The 12,263-nt window shown below is 49.8% G+C and overlaps 1 protein-coding gene and 1 long non-coding RNA gene across 3 annotated transcripts in view; both read left to right on the forward strand.

Moving 5' to 3' along the window:
• The window catches only part of LOC138727932 (uncharacterized), a 67,985-nt gene extending 64,257 nt beyond the window's left edge, over positions 1-3,728 (forward strand). For both annotated transcript variants that reach the window (XR_011338636.1, XR_011338637.1), the window contains exon 3: positions 3,537-3,728. This is a non-coding gene — a long non-coding RNA (uncharacterized lncRNA). The remainder of the gene's footprint in view (positions 1-3,536) is intronic.
• A 2,743-nt stretch (positions 3,729-6,471) lies between these two features.
• Positions 6,472-11,585, forward strand: LOC138727920 (derlin-2-like). The gene is given in 7 exon segments (XM_069870791.1): positions 6,472-6,574; positions 6,686-6,751; positions 7,529-7,602; positions 8,095-8,200; positions 9,656-9,851; positions 10,324-10,414; positions 10,961-11,585. Coding segments are annotated over 7 exon segments (741 nt in total). The 5' UTR covers positions 6,472-6,481; the 3' UTR covers positions 11,076-11,585.
• Positions 11,586-12,263: the final 678 nt, after the last annotated feature.

Consider the following 12,263-nt stretch of genomic DNA (forward strand, 5'->3'; position numbering starts at 1 on the left):
TGTTGTAGATGAGAAATCCCCAGTCTCAGAGTCTGTCACTGGGGTATAACCACTGCACTGCAGTTTCTTTGGTTTTGACTAACTGCAGACTCCGGGCTTTGGGAGCCTTCACATAAACCTGGCAGGTTTCCAGCACCACCACAGGGACCTACCACTCTCTTCCCTCAAATACTTTTTCACTGAACTAAAACCTGTTATAGCCAAGGTGAAATATGATGCCGTGAGCATGGGACAGTAGTTATTTGGAGAATGTGAGGGCAGTATCTGCCTGTAATTATCTGACTGCAGATAATCCTACCATTAGAAACACCATCAACACATGCTCTTTGATCTGCCATGTGCTGAGAGGTTCCTGTGTTTTAGAGTGTTTTCAGCCCAAGATCCCCTGTACGACCTGCCTTTACACTGCAAGAGGAGAAAAGGAGCCCCATTTCTATCCGTGAGGCTTGGATATACAGGATGAATTCTGCCAACAAGCACTACACTGTAAATCACAGGAGAGATCTGGAGCTGTTTGCTGGCTGGTTGTTGGCTGTCTCCCAAGCTCTAGCCTGGCTGTTGCTATAAACCCTTTTCCTATCAGAGTGAAATACAAAATACCTCTGTCTGCTTGTCCTGACTTTTGCAGGACTTTGAATACAGAAAGCAAATAACATCATCTACAAACAAGCAGCTTTCTTAAGAAACAGCCAGCAGGTCTGCTGTTTTTATGGTGAAAGCAGTGTTTATGGAACTTACTTAGCTGTTAAAACGGATTTTCTTTGTAGGAAATGAGTGCTGTGCTGTGACATCATTATGCTGTTCAGTGATGTTCCTTAGGAAAAACCACAGTTTATCTAAGTTTAAGACACTGTATAAGATCTTCAGGAAATGGGCTTCATTGCAGAGGTTTCTCAGGGCAGGGACCCAATGCTAACAGATTTTCTGCTGCCACACAGAGTCATTGGGATGTTTTCCAGACTAGCAGAGACACTTGGGAGCTGAGTCCTCTGAGGACACAAGGGCTGATCTAGCTGCTTCTCCTTGCCAGTGAGGATTTTTGGATGTCAGAAGAATGGCTCTATGTTCTGTGCGCTGGATCAGCAGTCTGACTTTTCATCCTCCTGATAAGCAATACAGCTTCTCTGGGAACACTGAGAAATCTCAACATACTAAAAATAATTGAAAACCCTTTTTCTCAGTCCATTATGAGCTGTAGGTTGTGCTGTGGCTGAACTATTTTCCTTTTCCTTCCTTCTTTGTGTCAGACACCAATGCAGGCAGTTAGTTGACACTGGGTGACCTGAAGGCTAGAGAGAACAAACTGTTTGGCAGAACAAAATCTCTGTTCCTCTGTGCAAGAGAAGAGCATTTAGACTGCCAAACGGCAGTAAATGTTGCTGAATGTTCCCATCAGAGCAGAAGATATATTCAGCAGTGTTGATTGTCAGACTCATCCTGATTTCCTATTTAACACTCACTTAGAATCATAGAATCATAGAATCACCAGGTTGGAAAAGACCCATCGGATCATCGAGTCCAACCGTTCCTATCAAATACTAAACCTTCAGATAAAGCTTTTTATTAGAGCTGTCCTGTGTCTTATTGAGAGGCACCTGAACAAGGACTTGTGGTCCAGCCTCTGGTGAAAACCAAAGAACCAATCCATTTTCTGAATCTGTGCAGGGGTTTTCAGCAGCTGACAACATGCTCAGTTGCATGTGCTGCTTTTGTGCAGCTTTTGCGCAGTAGACCTGCACACAAGACACAAGCATTGTTTTTTCAGTTCTCTTGTTCATTTGGCCTCACTGCTTATGAAACAGATGTTACAAAATAAAGGCCCTTGAAAGATATTCCCTGTTGACAGCTGTGGGAGGCGACTGATGATGTAGAGGACAGATCACAAGGCAGAAGAATTTAACAAAAATGATTAGCACTGGGAAAAAATAACAGTGCAGAGACAGGTTTTTTTCTTGCTTGATGTCTTCAACTCATGATCAGACACTGTTTTGGAAGACATGCTTTATTTGGATATGTGACCAGACTCTGCTCAAGGAGATTTATGTGAGATCTTCTTTCTTGTGATATGCCAGATGCCAAGCTATATTTTTGAATGAAAAAACATAGGAAATAAAAATAACATAAACTTTGATTTACAGCAAACCCTGTGCAAACCACATGTCCTTGGAGGGCTGATCTCCAAGTGCTATCTTTAATCTCTTCCTAACAAACAAACAGATAAAAAAGCCCCATGCAATTCTGTATTATGCACTTTCTCCTGACTTTAGCCATCACACTCTAGAGTTTGCTGATTGGGACAGGAAATCCTTCAATGAAGGAAAAAGAATTTATTTATGGCCATTAAACACTGAAAAGTAAACATTTCAAGTGCCTTGGGCAGATATGATTACACAGCTTATCTATGTACAGGGCGTTCACGGAGCCTTGTTTCCAAGGCTGAAGCAGAAACTCTTAGTGACTGCTCTGTGGTGGATCTGGAGCACTTGACGCCTGTTGCCCATGTCACTGAGGACTGAATTTGAGAGCTGAAATAGCTTTCCAGTAAGGTCCCTCAGGCTGTTGTGGCTCACCTGTAGAGGAGCTCAGTGCTGCTCTTTATGAGTGTGCATCAGTCTTGTAGTGACCTCTCGTACACCGGGGCTAGCAGGGATCTCAGGTATGGCATGTCCTGGGGAGCACTAGGGTGGGTGAGATCTTGTAGAGACCTCGCACAGCCTCACATCCTGGTGGAGGGAGTCTCTCAGAGTGGGCAGTGGGGGCATATCTTTGTTTTCAAATCAAGAAAAGAATTGGGACTTTACTGCAGGGGACACAATCCATTACTCCAGCCAAAGGGCTTGGGGCTATGTGGCCAGGGAATGAACCTTCTCTGTTGTGTGCCCAGCTGGAGGAGGTGCCTGAGCATCATCAGGTAAGGTAGGACTTGTCACAGCAGGAAAAAAGCCCATCAGATGGATTTACAAACAAAATGGCAATGGTGTTAAAGAGCAGAGGGTACATGTCACTAGCTGGACGCTCATCTAGAGGCTGGCTGGGGGCTGATTTGCAGTCCCACCAGCTGCTGACAGAGATGAGCACCCCTGGCAAGGGCGCCAATGCTTGTTAAGGTCTGTGCTGACACAGCTCCTTTTATCCTGTGACCCCAGAGAGTGCTGTCCTGGGCAAAATGGGAACTGCTGCCTTTAAACAAAGCATCTGTTTATTCTTGAAACAATTAGTGAGGGCAGTTAGATCTTGAACTTGTTACTGAGCCCAAAACAATTACGATAAAAACAAGTTCCAGATGGGCTCAAAAGGAGTTGTTTTTGTCTTTACTACCTTGGAATGGATTCCATGTCTTCAAGTTCCTGTGGCATTTATGGACAGGAAACATGAATTACACGCAATAATTTACTACAAACAAAAGAGATGAATGCTGCAACAGCCCATTTATCTTTGCTCATGTGGCTTCTTGAGGTTTATGTGCTGTTTAACTCATGCGGAGAGTTAATAGCTTTTATCTTTGTTTTCTAACTGTTTGCTATTTTGGTCTGCAGAATCTGGGACAGGAAGCTGTTGAGTTTCTGTTGCAGGGTTAAGCTTACCTGCAACCTCAGACAACTGCTTGCATGGTCCTTAAAATCATCTCAGAAATGCAAAAAACAAACCCAGAGGTAACAGGAGGGTCCATTAATGGTCTGTCACTGTGTATGTGCAATACCATTCCCTTTCATGAAAAAATATTTTTAAATCAACATTTACAGTACAACAGGTTGCTATCACCAAGCCTGGGATGCAGAACGGATAAACACTGTCTGGAAAAGAGAACTGCCATTGTGTTTCGGGTCTTCCTGTGAGTGACTTGAACACAGGTAACAGATGGCAGTTCTTCCAATTAGTTCCACAAACAGCTTCAAGAGCACCCAGAGACCTTTTTCAGAGCCTGTCCAAAATGCACTAAAGTCATGCATATTTTTATGGAAATTCTGAGTTTCTGATGTCTTGAGGTTTGGAACAGATGCTGCACATCATCATGAATTCAAGAGCTTCCAAAAGGAAAGGGAACCCAGCAGACGGCAGGCAGCCATGGTCCATCACTGCCGCTCAGACCTATGCTTAGCTCTGCTTTGGGCCCCGGGACAGGGGGAGGACAATAAGACAAGACAGGACATCAGCAAAGAAACTTCTGAGCGGTGTTTCTGTTTGGTAGTCTCTCATATCTTCCTGTGGCTGAAACAAAGAATTTGCATTTGCTTTTTTTGGGCTTTCAGTTGGATCCCATGATTTCATAAAAAAGGGCATGTTGGCATCACTACAAACGTGTATAATGCAAAGTCAGCTATGCAGCTAGGCTGATGTGAAGTTGTGGAATGATGTCCCTCGCAAGACTCATAAAATGTGACAAGAAGTCTAATAAAGACTAAACCTGCCCCTGGGGGTGTACTGTAAAGCATTAAGTCAGCCTGGCTGGGCTCCGGAGCGACTGAGATCATGGGCAAGAAGCAACTTGGGAACGGGAGCTGTCACTGAGGTTTGTTCAGTCTCTTCCAGTGTGAGATGGTGAGATTCCCCATGCATTTCATTGCTTCTCCCCCACGAATCTTAGAAAAGAAGGCCTTAAGTAGAAGCCTAGACAAGTAGAATTCTCCAGGTTTGGCTGGCAAATAAAAGAAAAGAAAAAAAATGAGGAACTGATGACACTTTTCTAGATTTCATGAACTGTCTGATTTGCACACAGTCCTCCACAGGGAGTAAGTGGAGTTGGTCATTTGGATTCTTGTCTCTATGGGGCTAGTGAGACTGAGCTCCAGGATGATAACCTCCTTCCAGCAGAGAGTCTCTCAGTGTTCATCTCCAGCCTGGGTTCAAACAAAGAAAGGGCAGGAATCACAGTGCTTGATTTCAGCTTCTGGCTGGCATTGCTCACAGGCAGGGAGGGCAGACAGAAAACCTCTAACCCCCATCCAAAGGAGCGGGATATTTATCTGTTTATTTAATTCATTACTCATCCCGTCCCCTTCTGTCCCAGGTGCCCATGTGCCTCTTGCCTTCTCCTTTCTCTCCTCTGAGGTTGCTTTAACCTCCTGTGCCTTCATCTTCCAGCTGGGTTTTGTCCTTCATCAAACTCAGGGTAGAGGTGGTGGAAAACACAAAGCGCTCCCCCCTCTCAGTGATTTCATTTCCCATTAACTGAGGTTTTAAAGAGAAATCTCAGGGTTCATTAAGGCTCTGATGACAGCTTAACCTTCTCCTGCAGAAACCCAACACCAGGCCACTTCCTCCACCTGATACCAGGGTGGCTGTAGCCTTAGGCCTGACTCCTGAGTCCGACAGACAACTCTGGAAAGAGTAACCAGCACAGAGTAGGGACAGCACGTTTATGCAGACCTTTATCATCACTCTTTCAAAGAGTGCTTTGTGATACGCTTGATACAGTCACGTGTGGAGCAAAGGCTGTGATCTCTCCTTCAGAGCTGAACACAAATGCCCCCGACCCGCGGCACCTTGTGGAACAGGGCTGTCTCTTGCCTTTTTCCAGTGCCCTTGTGCTACCTGGTGCCACCTCTCATGGCTTGGCAAGCGCCTCGCTGCTCCAGCCATGGGGGAGGAGAGATTTTAGTATGAATTACCAACCCCCAAAAGCCCTTCGTGCAGGAGCGATGCCGAGAGCCTTTTGGCTGGACGGGCACCTGGCCCCCAGGCTGAGGGGCTCCCAGTGCAGCCCGTGGCCGGCTCCAGCTCCCGGGCAGCAGGGACAGACACGGGACACAGGGCTGGGATTCTGAGGCTCCAGAGCGTGTCCAGAGAAGAGCGATGAAGCCGGTGAAGGGGCTGAAGAACAAGTCTTACGAGTTGCGGCTGAGGGAGCTGGCGTTGATTAGCCTGGAGAAGAGGAGGCTGAGGAATCATGAAATCATAGAATCATGGAATCACCAGGTTGGAAGAGACCCACTGGATCATCGAGTCCAACCATTCCCATCAATCACTAAACCATGTCCCTCAGCACCTCATCCACCCGTCCCTTAAACCCATACAGGGAAGGTGACTCAACCCCCTCCCTGGGCAGCCTCTGCCAGTGCCCAATGACCCTTCCTGCGAAATATTTTTTCCTAATGTCCAGCCTGAACCTCCCCTGGAGCTTGAGGCCATTCCCTCTCGTCCTGTCCCCTGTCACTTGGGAGAAGAGCCCAGCTCTCTGTAAAAAATATTTCATAGAAAAGGTCACTGGGCCCTGGCAGAGGCTGCCCCGGGAGGGGGTTGAGTCCCCGCCCCCGGAGGCGTTTAACAGGCGGTAGGCGAGGCGGCGGCTGGTGGGGGGGTTGGACCCGTCGATCCCGCAGGTCTTTCCCCCCCCCCCCCGCCCCCGGTGCCCCCCGATTGGCCGCCGCCGGGCCCGTGCGCGGTGTCCCCGCGGCCATTGGCTGAGGCGCCGCGGGGGCGGGGCGGGGCGCGCGGGCCGCGCTGCCATTGGGCGCGGGCGGCGGGCGCTGTCGGCGGCGCCATGGCCTACCAGGGCCTGGCGCAGGAGTACCTGGGCATGCCGGCCGTCACCCGCGCCTACACCACCGCCTGCGTCCTCACCACCGCCGCCGTGGTGAGCGGGGGGCCGCCCGGGGCCGGCGGGGGGGGGGGGGGGGGGGGGGGCGCGGGGGAGGGAGGGCGGGCGGGAGGCCGCGGGTGCAGCTGGCCTGCCTGTCTCTCGCAGCAGCTGGAGCTCATCACCCCCTTCCAGCTGTACTTCAACCCCGGCCTCATCTTCAGGAAGTTCCAGGTGAGGCCTCGAGGTCGGGGCGCTCCGCCATCCCCCCCGTTCCGGCCCGCGGTACCGGTGCCTGCCTGGAGACAACCTCCCCCGGGCTTTCCCCGCCGTGTTTCTCTTTCCCCTGTGCTCAAAACCTGCGTTTCCCCTTTCTGTGGCAGAGAAGGGTTTCACAAAATCGTAGAATCACCAGGTTGGAAAAGACCCACCGGATCATCGAGTCCAACCATTCCCATCAATCACTAAACCATGTCCCTCAGCACCTCGTCCACCCGTCCCTTAAACCCCTCCAGGGAAGGTGACTCAACCGCCTCCCTGCAGCTTCTGCCAGTGCCCAATGACCCTTTCCGTGAAAAATTTTTTCCTAATGTTCAGCCTAAACCTCCCCTGGTGGAGCTTGAGGCCATTCCCTCTCGTCCTGTCCCCTGTCACTTGGGAGAAGAGCCCAGCTCCCTCCTCTCCACAACCTCCTTTCAGGTAGTTTGGCCAGCTGGTGCCAGGCTAGGTGGGGAAGGCCCGTAGTAGCGGGGTTGGGAGGTGGAATGGTGATTTACTCTGCTTCCTAGTGGCTGTTTGCTGCTTCCCAAGAAGTAGGGAAGTCTCCACCACACCTGGAAGGGCAACACACCAAGGTGTGGGGAATGGAGGGAGGTCCCACGTAAAGGTGGTGTGGCTGTCTGGTGTCCTGGGGAGGTTCTGAGTGGGTGGGTGCTCGACTGGATGTCTGTGGTGGGCAGGGTGATGGGGGGGGCTGTCTGTGTGCCTCCTTTTCTCTCTCTTCTCTTTCAGATATGGAGGCTGATCACCAACTTCCTGTTTTTTGGGCCCCTGGGATTCAGTTTCTTTTTCAACATGATATTTCTGTATCCTTTGGTATCAGTAAAGTGCTCTGCTCGCTTTTTGGCTTAGATGCGTCTCCCTCTCTTGCTCCCCAGGCTGACTTGGCTTGACAGCAACCTAGGGCTGTGGATTCTTCCCTTGGCTGTTTTGGTCTGAACTGAGGCTGTTCTCCATAGCGCTGTGCCACTTCCTGCGCCTCCATCTCTGCTTGCTGCAGGGCAGCCCCTGCCAAAAGGCTGAGGCAGCTGGCAGTGCTGCTGTGGCTCACACCAGAGAGCAGTGCCCATTCCTGGAGGAGCTCTGGCTGGAGCACTGCAGATGGCCTCTCTGTTTCCCTAGTGTCAGTGGTATGAAGTGAAGGCTGTACTGCTCTGGGGCTTGGACACCTGGCTGACTGCTTCCTGTGGTGAAAGAGCTTGCAGCTGGTTTATCTCTTGTGAAACTGCTACGGGGACACTGGGTGGACAGCTGTTAGTTTCCTATACTGCAACCCCTCCTTTCTTTCCTGCTCTCAGGTACAGGTACTGCCGCATGCTGGAAGAAGGCTCCTTTCGGGGGAGGACGGCTGACTTTGTCTTTATGTTCCTCTTTGGAGGCTTCCTCATGACAATATCCTTTTGAGTCGGTTGAGACTGTTTGGTGTCTTCTGAGATGCTGTTGATAGCGTGGGTCTTCTCTGCTCTTTGTGTCCTGGCTGTGTGTTGTGGTCTGTAGCAGGTTCCTGCCTGCGGAGCATTGCTGAATTGTGAACTTTCTTGGCTCCATGAGGCAGAGAGCCTTGTTGTGCCCCAGGCCTGCCAGGCTCATGCCTTGAGGCCTGGAAGGGCTCTGTTCAACATGCAGTGTTCTTGGGTGATGGAGGGGCAGCTTCTGGCTGTATGGCACAGTTTATGCTTCTTATCTTTCCCACCTCTGCCCCCCGGCCTGTGCCTCACCCAGAATGTTTCGAGCAGAAGGAAAATACTGTCAAAAAGTGCCTGACCTTGTGTTGGTGTCTGCAGAAGTACTGACGTGGCTGGCAGGGAGTTGTGCTGGCTGATCCTAGAAGTGGAGGCGTGGCAGTGTACTGGGGGAAACTTGGCCTGAAAGGAAACCCCTTGTTATGCTCAGTGAGAAACTGTCCAGCCGCAGCAGGGCAGTGGTGCCTGAGCACTACTGGGTGGAGCCACTGGAGCGCTGCTACCATCAGCGTGAGGCTGGCTCACAAAAACAGGTGGTAGCTGAAGGGCAGAGCACGGAGCCATAAGCACAAGGAGAGGAGTGCCCATGCTGTCAGCGTGCCGGGCAGCGTGAGCCCAGCACTTTATCTGTACAGTCTATCACTGGCTGGAGATAACTGCCACACATCTTAAGAAGTTCTCTTATTGTAGTCTGGATGGGGAGAAATATTTCTCAAGTACAAAACCTTTTCTGAATGCCTTGCTGTTGTCTTGTGTAGGTGGCTCGGAACGCTGCTCTCCTGATGGTTGGCTGCACAAAGCTGTGTGAACTCTTGTGGCTGTTGGCCATCCTCAGGTGTTTAGCCAGTGTCCAGGTGCCTGCAGCAGCTGTGTGCTTGGCAGTAGGTAGATTTGGAGTTCAACTGCAACATGTGCAGAGGAATTTTTTGCCTCCAGCTGCCTCCTTGTGTCCTGGAGAAAGAGGGCTGTGAATGGCAAGAGCCATCTTGCTGCTGAAATTCTTCTGTAGAAGGCAAACACTGCATGGGACGTGCGGCAGACATTGAAACCTAGCTCACAAGTGCTGTAACAATGTGAAAACCCTTCTCTGAAGGTCACATTTGATGATCACTTTGTAGAGGTGACTCCGAGCTCCATGGTCTTTGGCTGTAGAAAGCGGCTTAAGGAGTGAGTAATCTGTATGTGCCACTCCAAAGTGTCTTGTTCTGTGGCAACAGGGAGGGAAATATGATGTGTTTGGATATCTGTACATCTCAGCCAGCCCAGGAGAGGTTTGGTGGCCCAGGCAATATCTTGCACGCTATGATCAGCTGCCTGTAGTTCTGGGTTTTGTAGTCACAAGGCACCCTGTGGTCCACAGGGTGGGGAGTTTTTTCCTTGACTCAGTAGTTCCTAGCTCTTTGGACTCTTTGCCAGCCTGTTTTTCCTGGGCCAGGCTTTCACTATCATGCTGGTGTACGTGTGGAGTCGCAGGAACCCCTACATCCGTATGAACTTCTTTGGGCTTCTTAACTTCCAGGCTCCCTTCTTGCCCTGGGTCCTGATGGGATTCTCATTGCTCCTGGGCAACTCCATCATCATCGACTTACTGGGTAAGTCAAAGCTGGTGGGTGCTGGGAGCCAGGGTACTGCAGCCACAGTGGTCTTTAATGTCACAGATGCTCCTGGGACACTGGCATCTTTTGGTTTCAGCTTAAGAAGGTCGGTTTCCTAAAGTGAGCTGTGTGGCCAGCCTCGTATCTGAGCTCTTGCTTGTGACCTGCATTTTGCTGTGTCTTCCCCAGGGGCAGAAGCTGGGTACAATGAGCTCTGCTGGGCACTTGTGCTCTGCCTGGTCTCCTGGGTGCCTTGTGCTGCCTTCAGGCTGACAGGCTCCCTGCGTGTTTCTGTGCCAGTCACAGCAAACAGCCTGGCCATCTTGCACCACAGCTCTGGTGGGAGCTGGGGCACGGTCACACGACTGAGGGATTCTTGGAGCTTCATCCTGCTTAAGATGCCAGCAGCTCTGGTTCAGCTAGCAAAGGAGTCGCAGCTGGGCCTGACAATGGTGACATCTCTCCCCAGGGATCGCAGTGGGTCACATCTATTATTTCTTGGAAGATGTTTTTCCCAACCAGCCTGGAGGAAAGAAGCTGCTGTTAACCCCTGGTTTCCTGTAAGTAAAGCTGATTCGGGGCTTTGCTTCCCAGCCTGGGTCTCTTTCATAGCAAGCTGTGGTCTGTGATGGTGTGGGATGACCACAGGATGCAGCTACACGCAGAATAGCACCTCAGCTTGACAGTTTATGCCTCTGCTGTGGAAAGCACCAGCAACAGGCACTTAATATGTATATGTACACAGGGTCTGTAAAGCAACTGCTGATGCCTTAAGCTTTGCTAGCTGACTGGAGTGTTTTTACTGGTTGTGGAAATGTTAGATGCAGGTTGGACTTTTTTCTGATATACTTCTGTAAGACAGTGAAACACGTGCTGTTTCATGTTGAGAATCAAAGCTGTCCTAGAGATCAAGGAAGCAGGTCCTGTCTTTGTTACATACTGAGTTGAGCAGAAGAACAGCGTGCTGGTGCAATAGGTGGATGGCTGTGGCCTACAGTCAAACCCTGTGAAGGGTTATGATGTTCCTAGGAGGGCTGGGGGTTTTACTGTGCTCAGCTCACTTTTCTAACCTGCCTGCTTGGTGCAATGGGCATGTCCCTTCTTAGGAAGATGGTATTTGACACACCTGAAGAAGATCCCAACTATAACCCTCTCCCTGAGGATCATCCAGAAAACCAACCTAGAGACCAAGACCAGAACCAGCAGCAGCATCCACAGTAACTTCTCCACGTGGCCAGATTCTTCTTTTCCATCTGGACTTATGCTGTGGCTGAGATCCTACTGGAATAACACCAGTTGCCATTCCGATGTGTAATGTTTCACTGTTCATATGGGTAACCCATCTTCCCCTTGTACCGAGTGGTTTCATAGAGCTTTGCACGTAAGAAGTGCCAAGTGCTTATGGAGGTGTTCTAGGGACAGGGGCTGGAAGTGGTAATGGCTCCTCAGTTACTCAGTGGGGAGTAAATACTAAATGGGGTGTTAAACCAGTTACTCTTCCTCTTGCTGTTAATGACTTGCTGTGTGCCAGGTTGCTCTTGCCCTTGCTACACAGACCAGTGCTCCTGGCTCTCACTGTTGTGAGGTCTCTTTGTGGGCTTTCAATGAAGTGATTTTTTCCTACTCTACCATGGTAGAATGCAGCTCAGCCTTTTCTTTTCCTCTAAAGCCTCTGCTTCTTTTTTGGTGGGTGTTTCTAAAGAGTCTTTACATTAAAGTCTTTATTTTTCAGTTGTGTGTCCATTTCTGCTGGGGGCAGAGGCAGCATTTCACCAGTCTCGTCAGGACTCTGCTCAAAACTGCCAGGCTGCTTGCTTGGGCTTCTCTGTTTTGGTGGGCAAAGCACAGCTCAGGCTAACTGGAAGATGTCCTTCCCCTCTTCTGTCAGCAGGACTGCAGAGCATGAGAAGGGGTGGTGTGTGGGATCTAGTTGGAGAAAGGGATGTCTGGGAAAACACATGGGACAGAGCTGGACACTCAATCCAGGCATTAACTGGAAGTAGCACTTGACACTTGTAATAAAGACTGTCTGCAGATGCAGTGCAATTCTACTCTTGTTGGATTTTTTTAGTTCTGAAACTTAAACATCTTAACAGCTGTACTAAACTGATTTCATCATTCTTGCTAATACACGTGTGCCAATACCAGACCTCAACGCCTTTGGAGTGAATCTGTAAACACCATGTCTTAGGATAGCTCACTTGGTAAAGTCGCTGTCAGCTCAGCCAGACAAGCTTGCAAACCACAACTGAAACTAAGAAATTAAGGCATCCCAATAAGCCAACTGGTAGAGAAGCCTTGTGGGAAAGGAAGATTGAACCACAGCTCCCCACCCTGCCTCCATGGGCTTCTCATGAAAACACCTTTTTAATGAAAAATCGGACTTCAGTTGAACAAGGTATATTGCTG

This window comes from Phaenicophaeus curvirostris, chromosome 17 (assembly GCF_032191515.1).
Source record: "Phaenicophaeus curvirostris isolate KB17595 chromosome 17, BPBGC_Pcur_1.0, whole genome shotgun sequence".
In the NCBI taxonomy this organism is placed as follows: domain Eukaryota; kingdom Metazoa; phylum Chordata; class Aves; order Cuculiformes; family Cuculidae; genus Phaenicophaeus; species Phaenicophaeus curvirostris.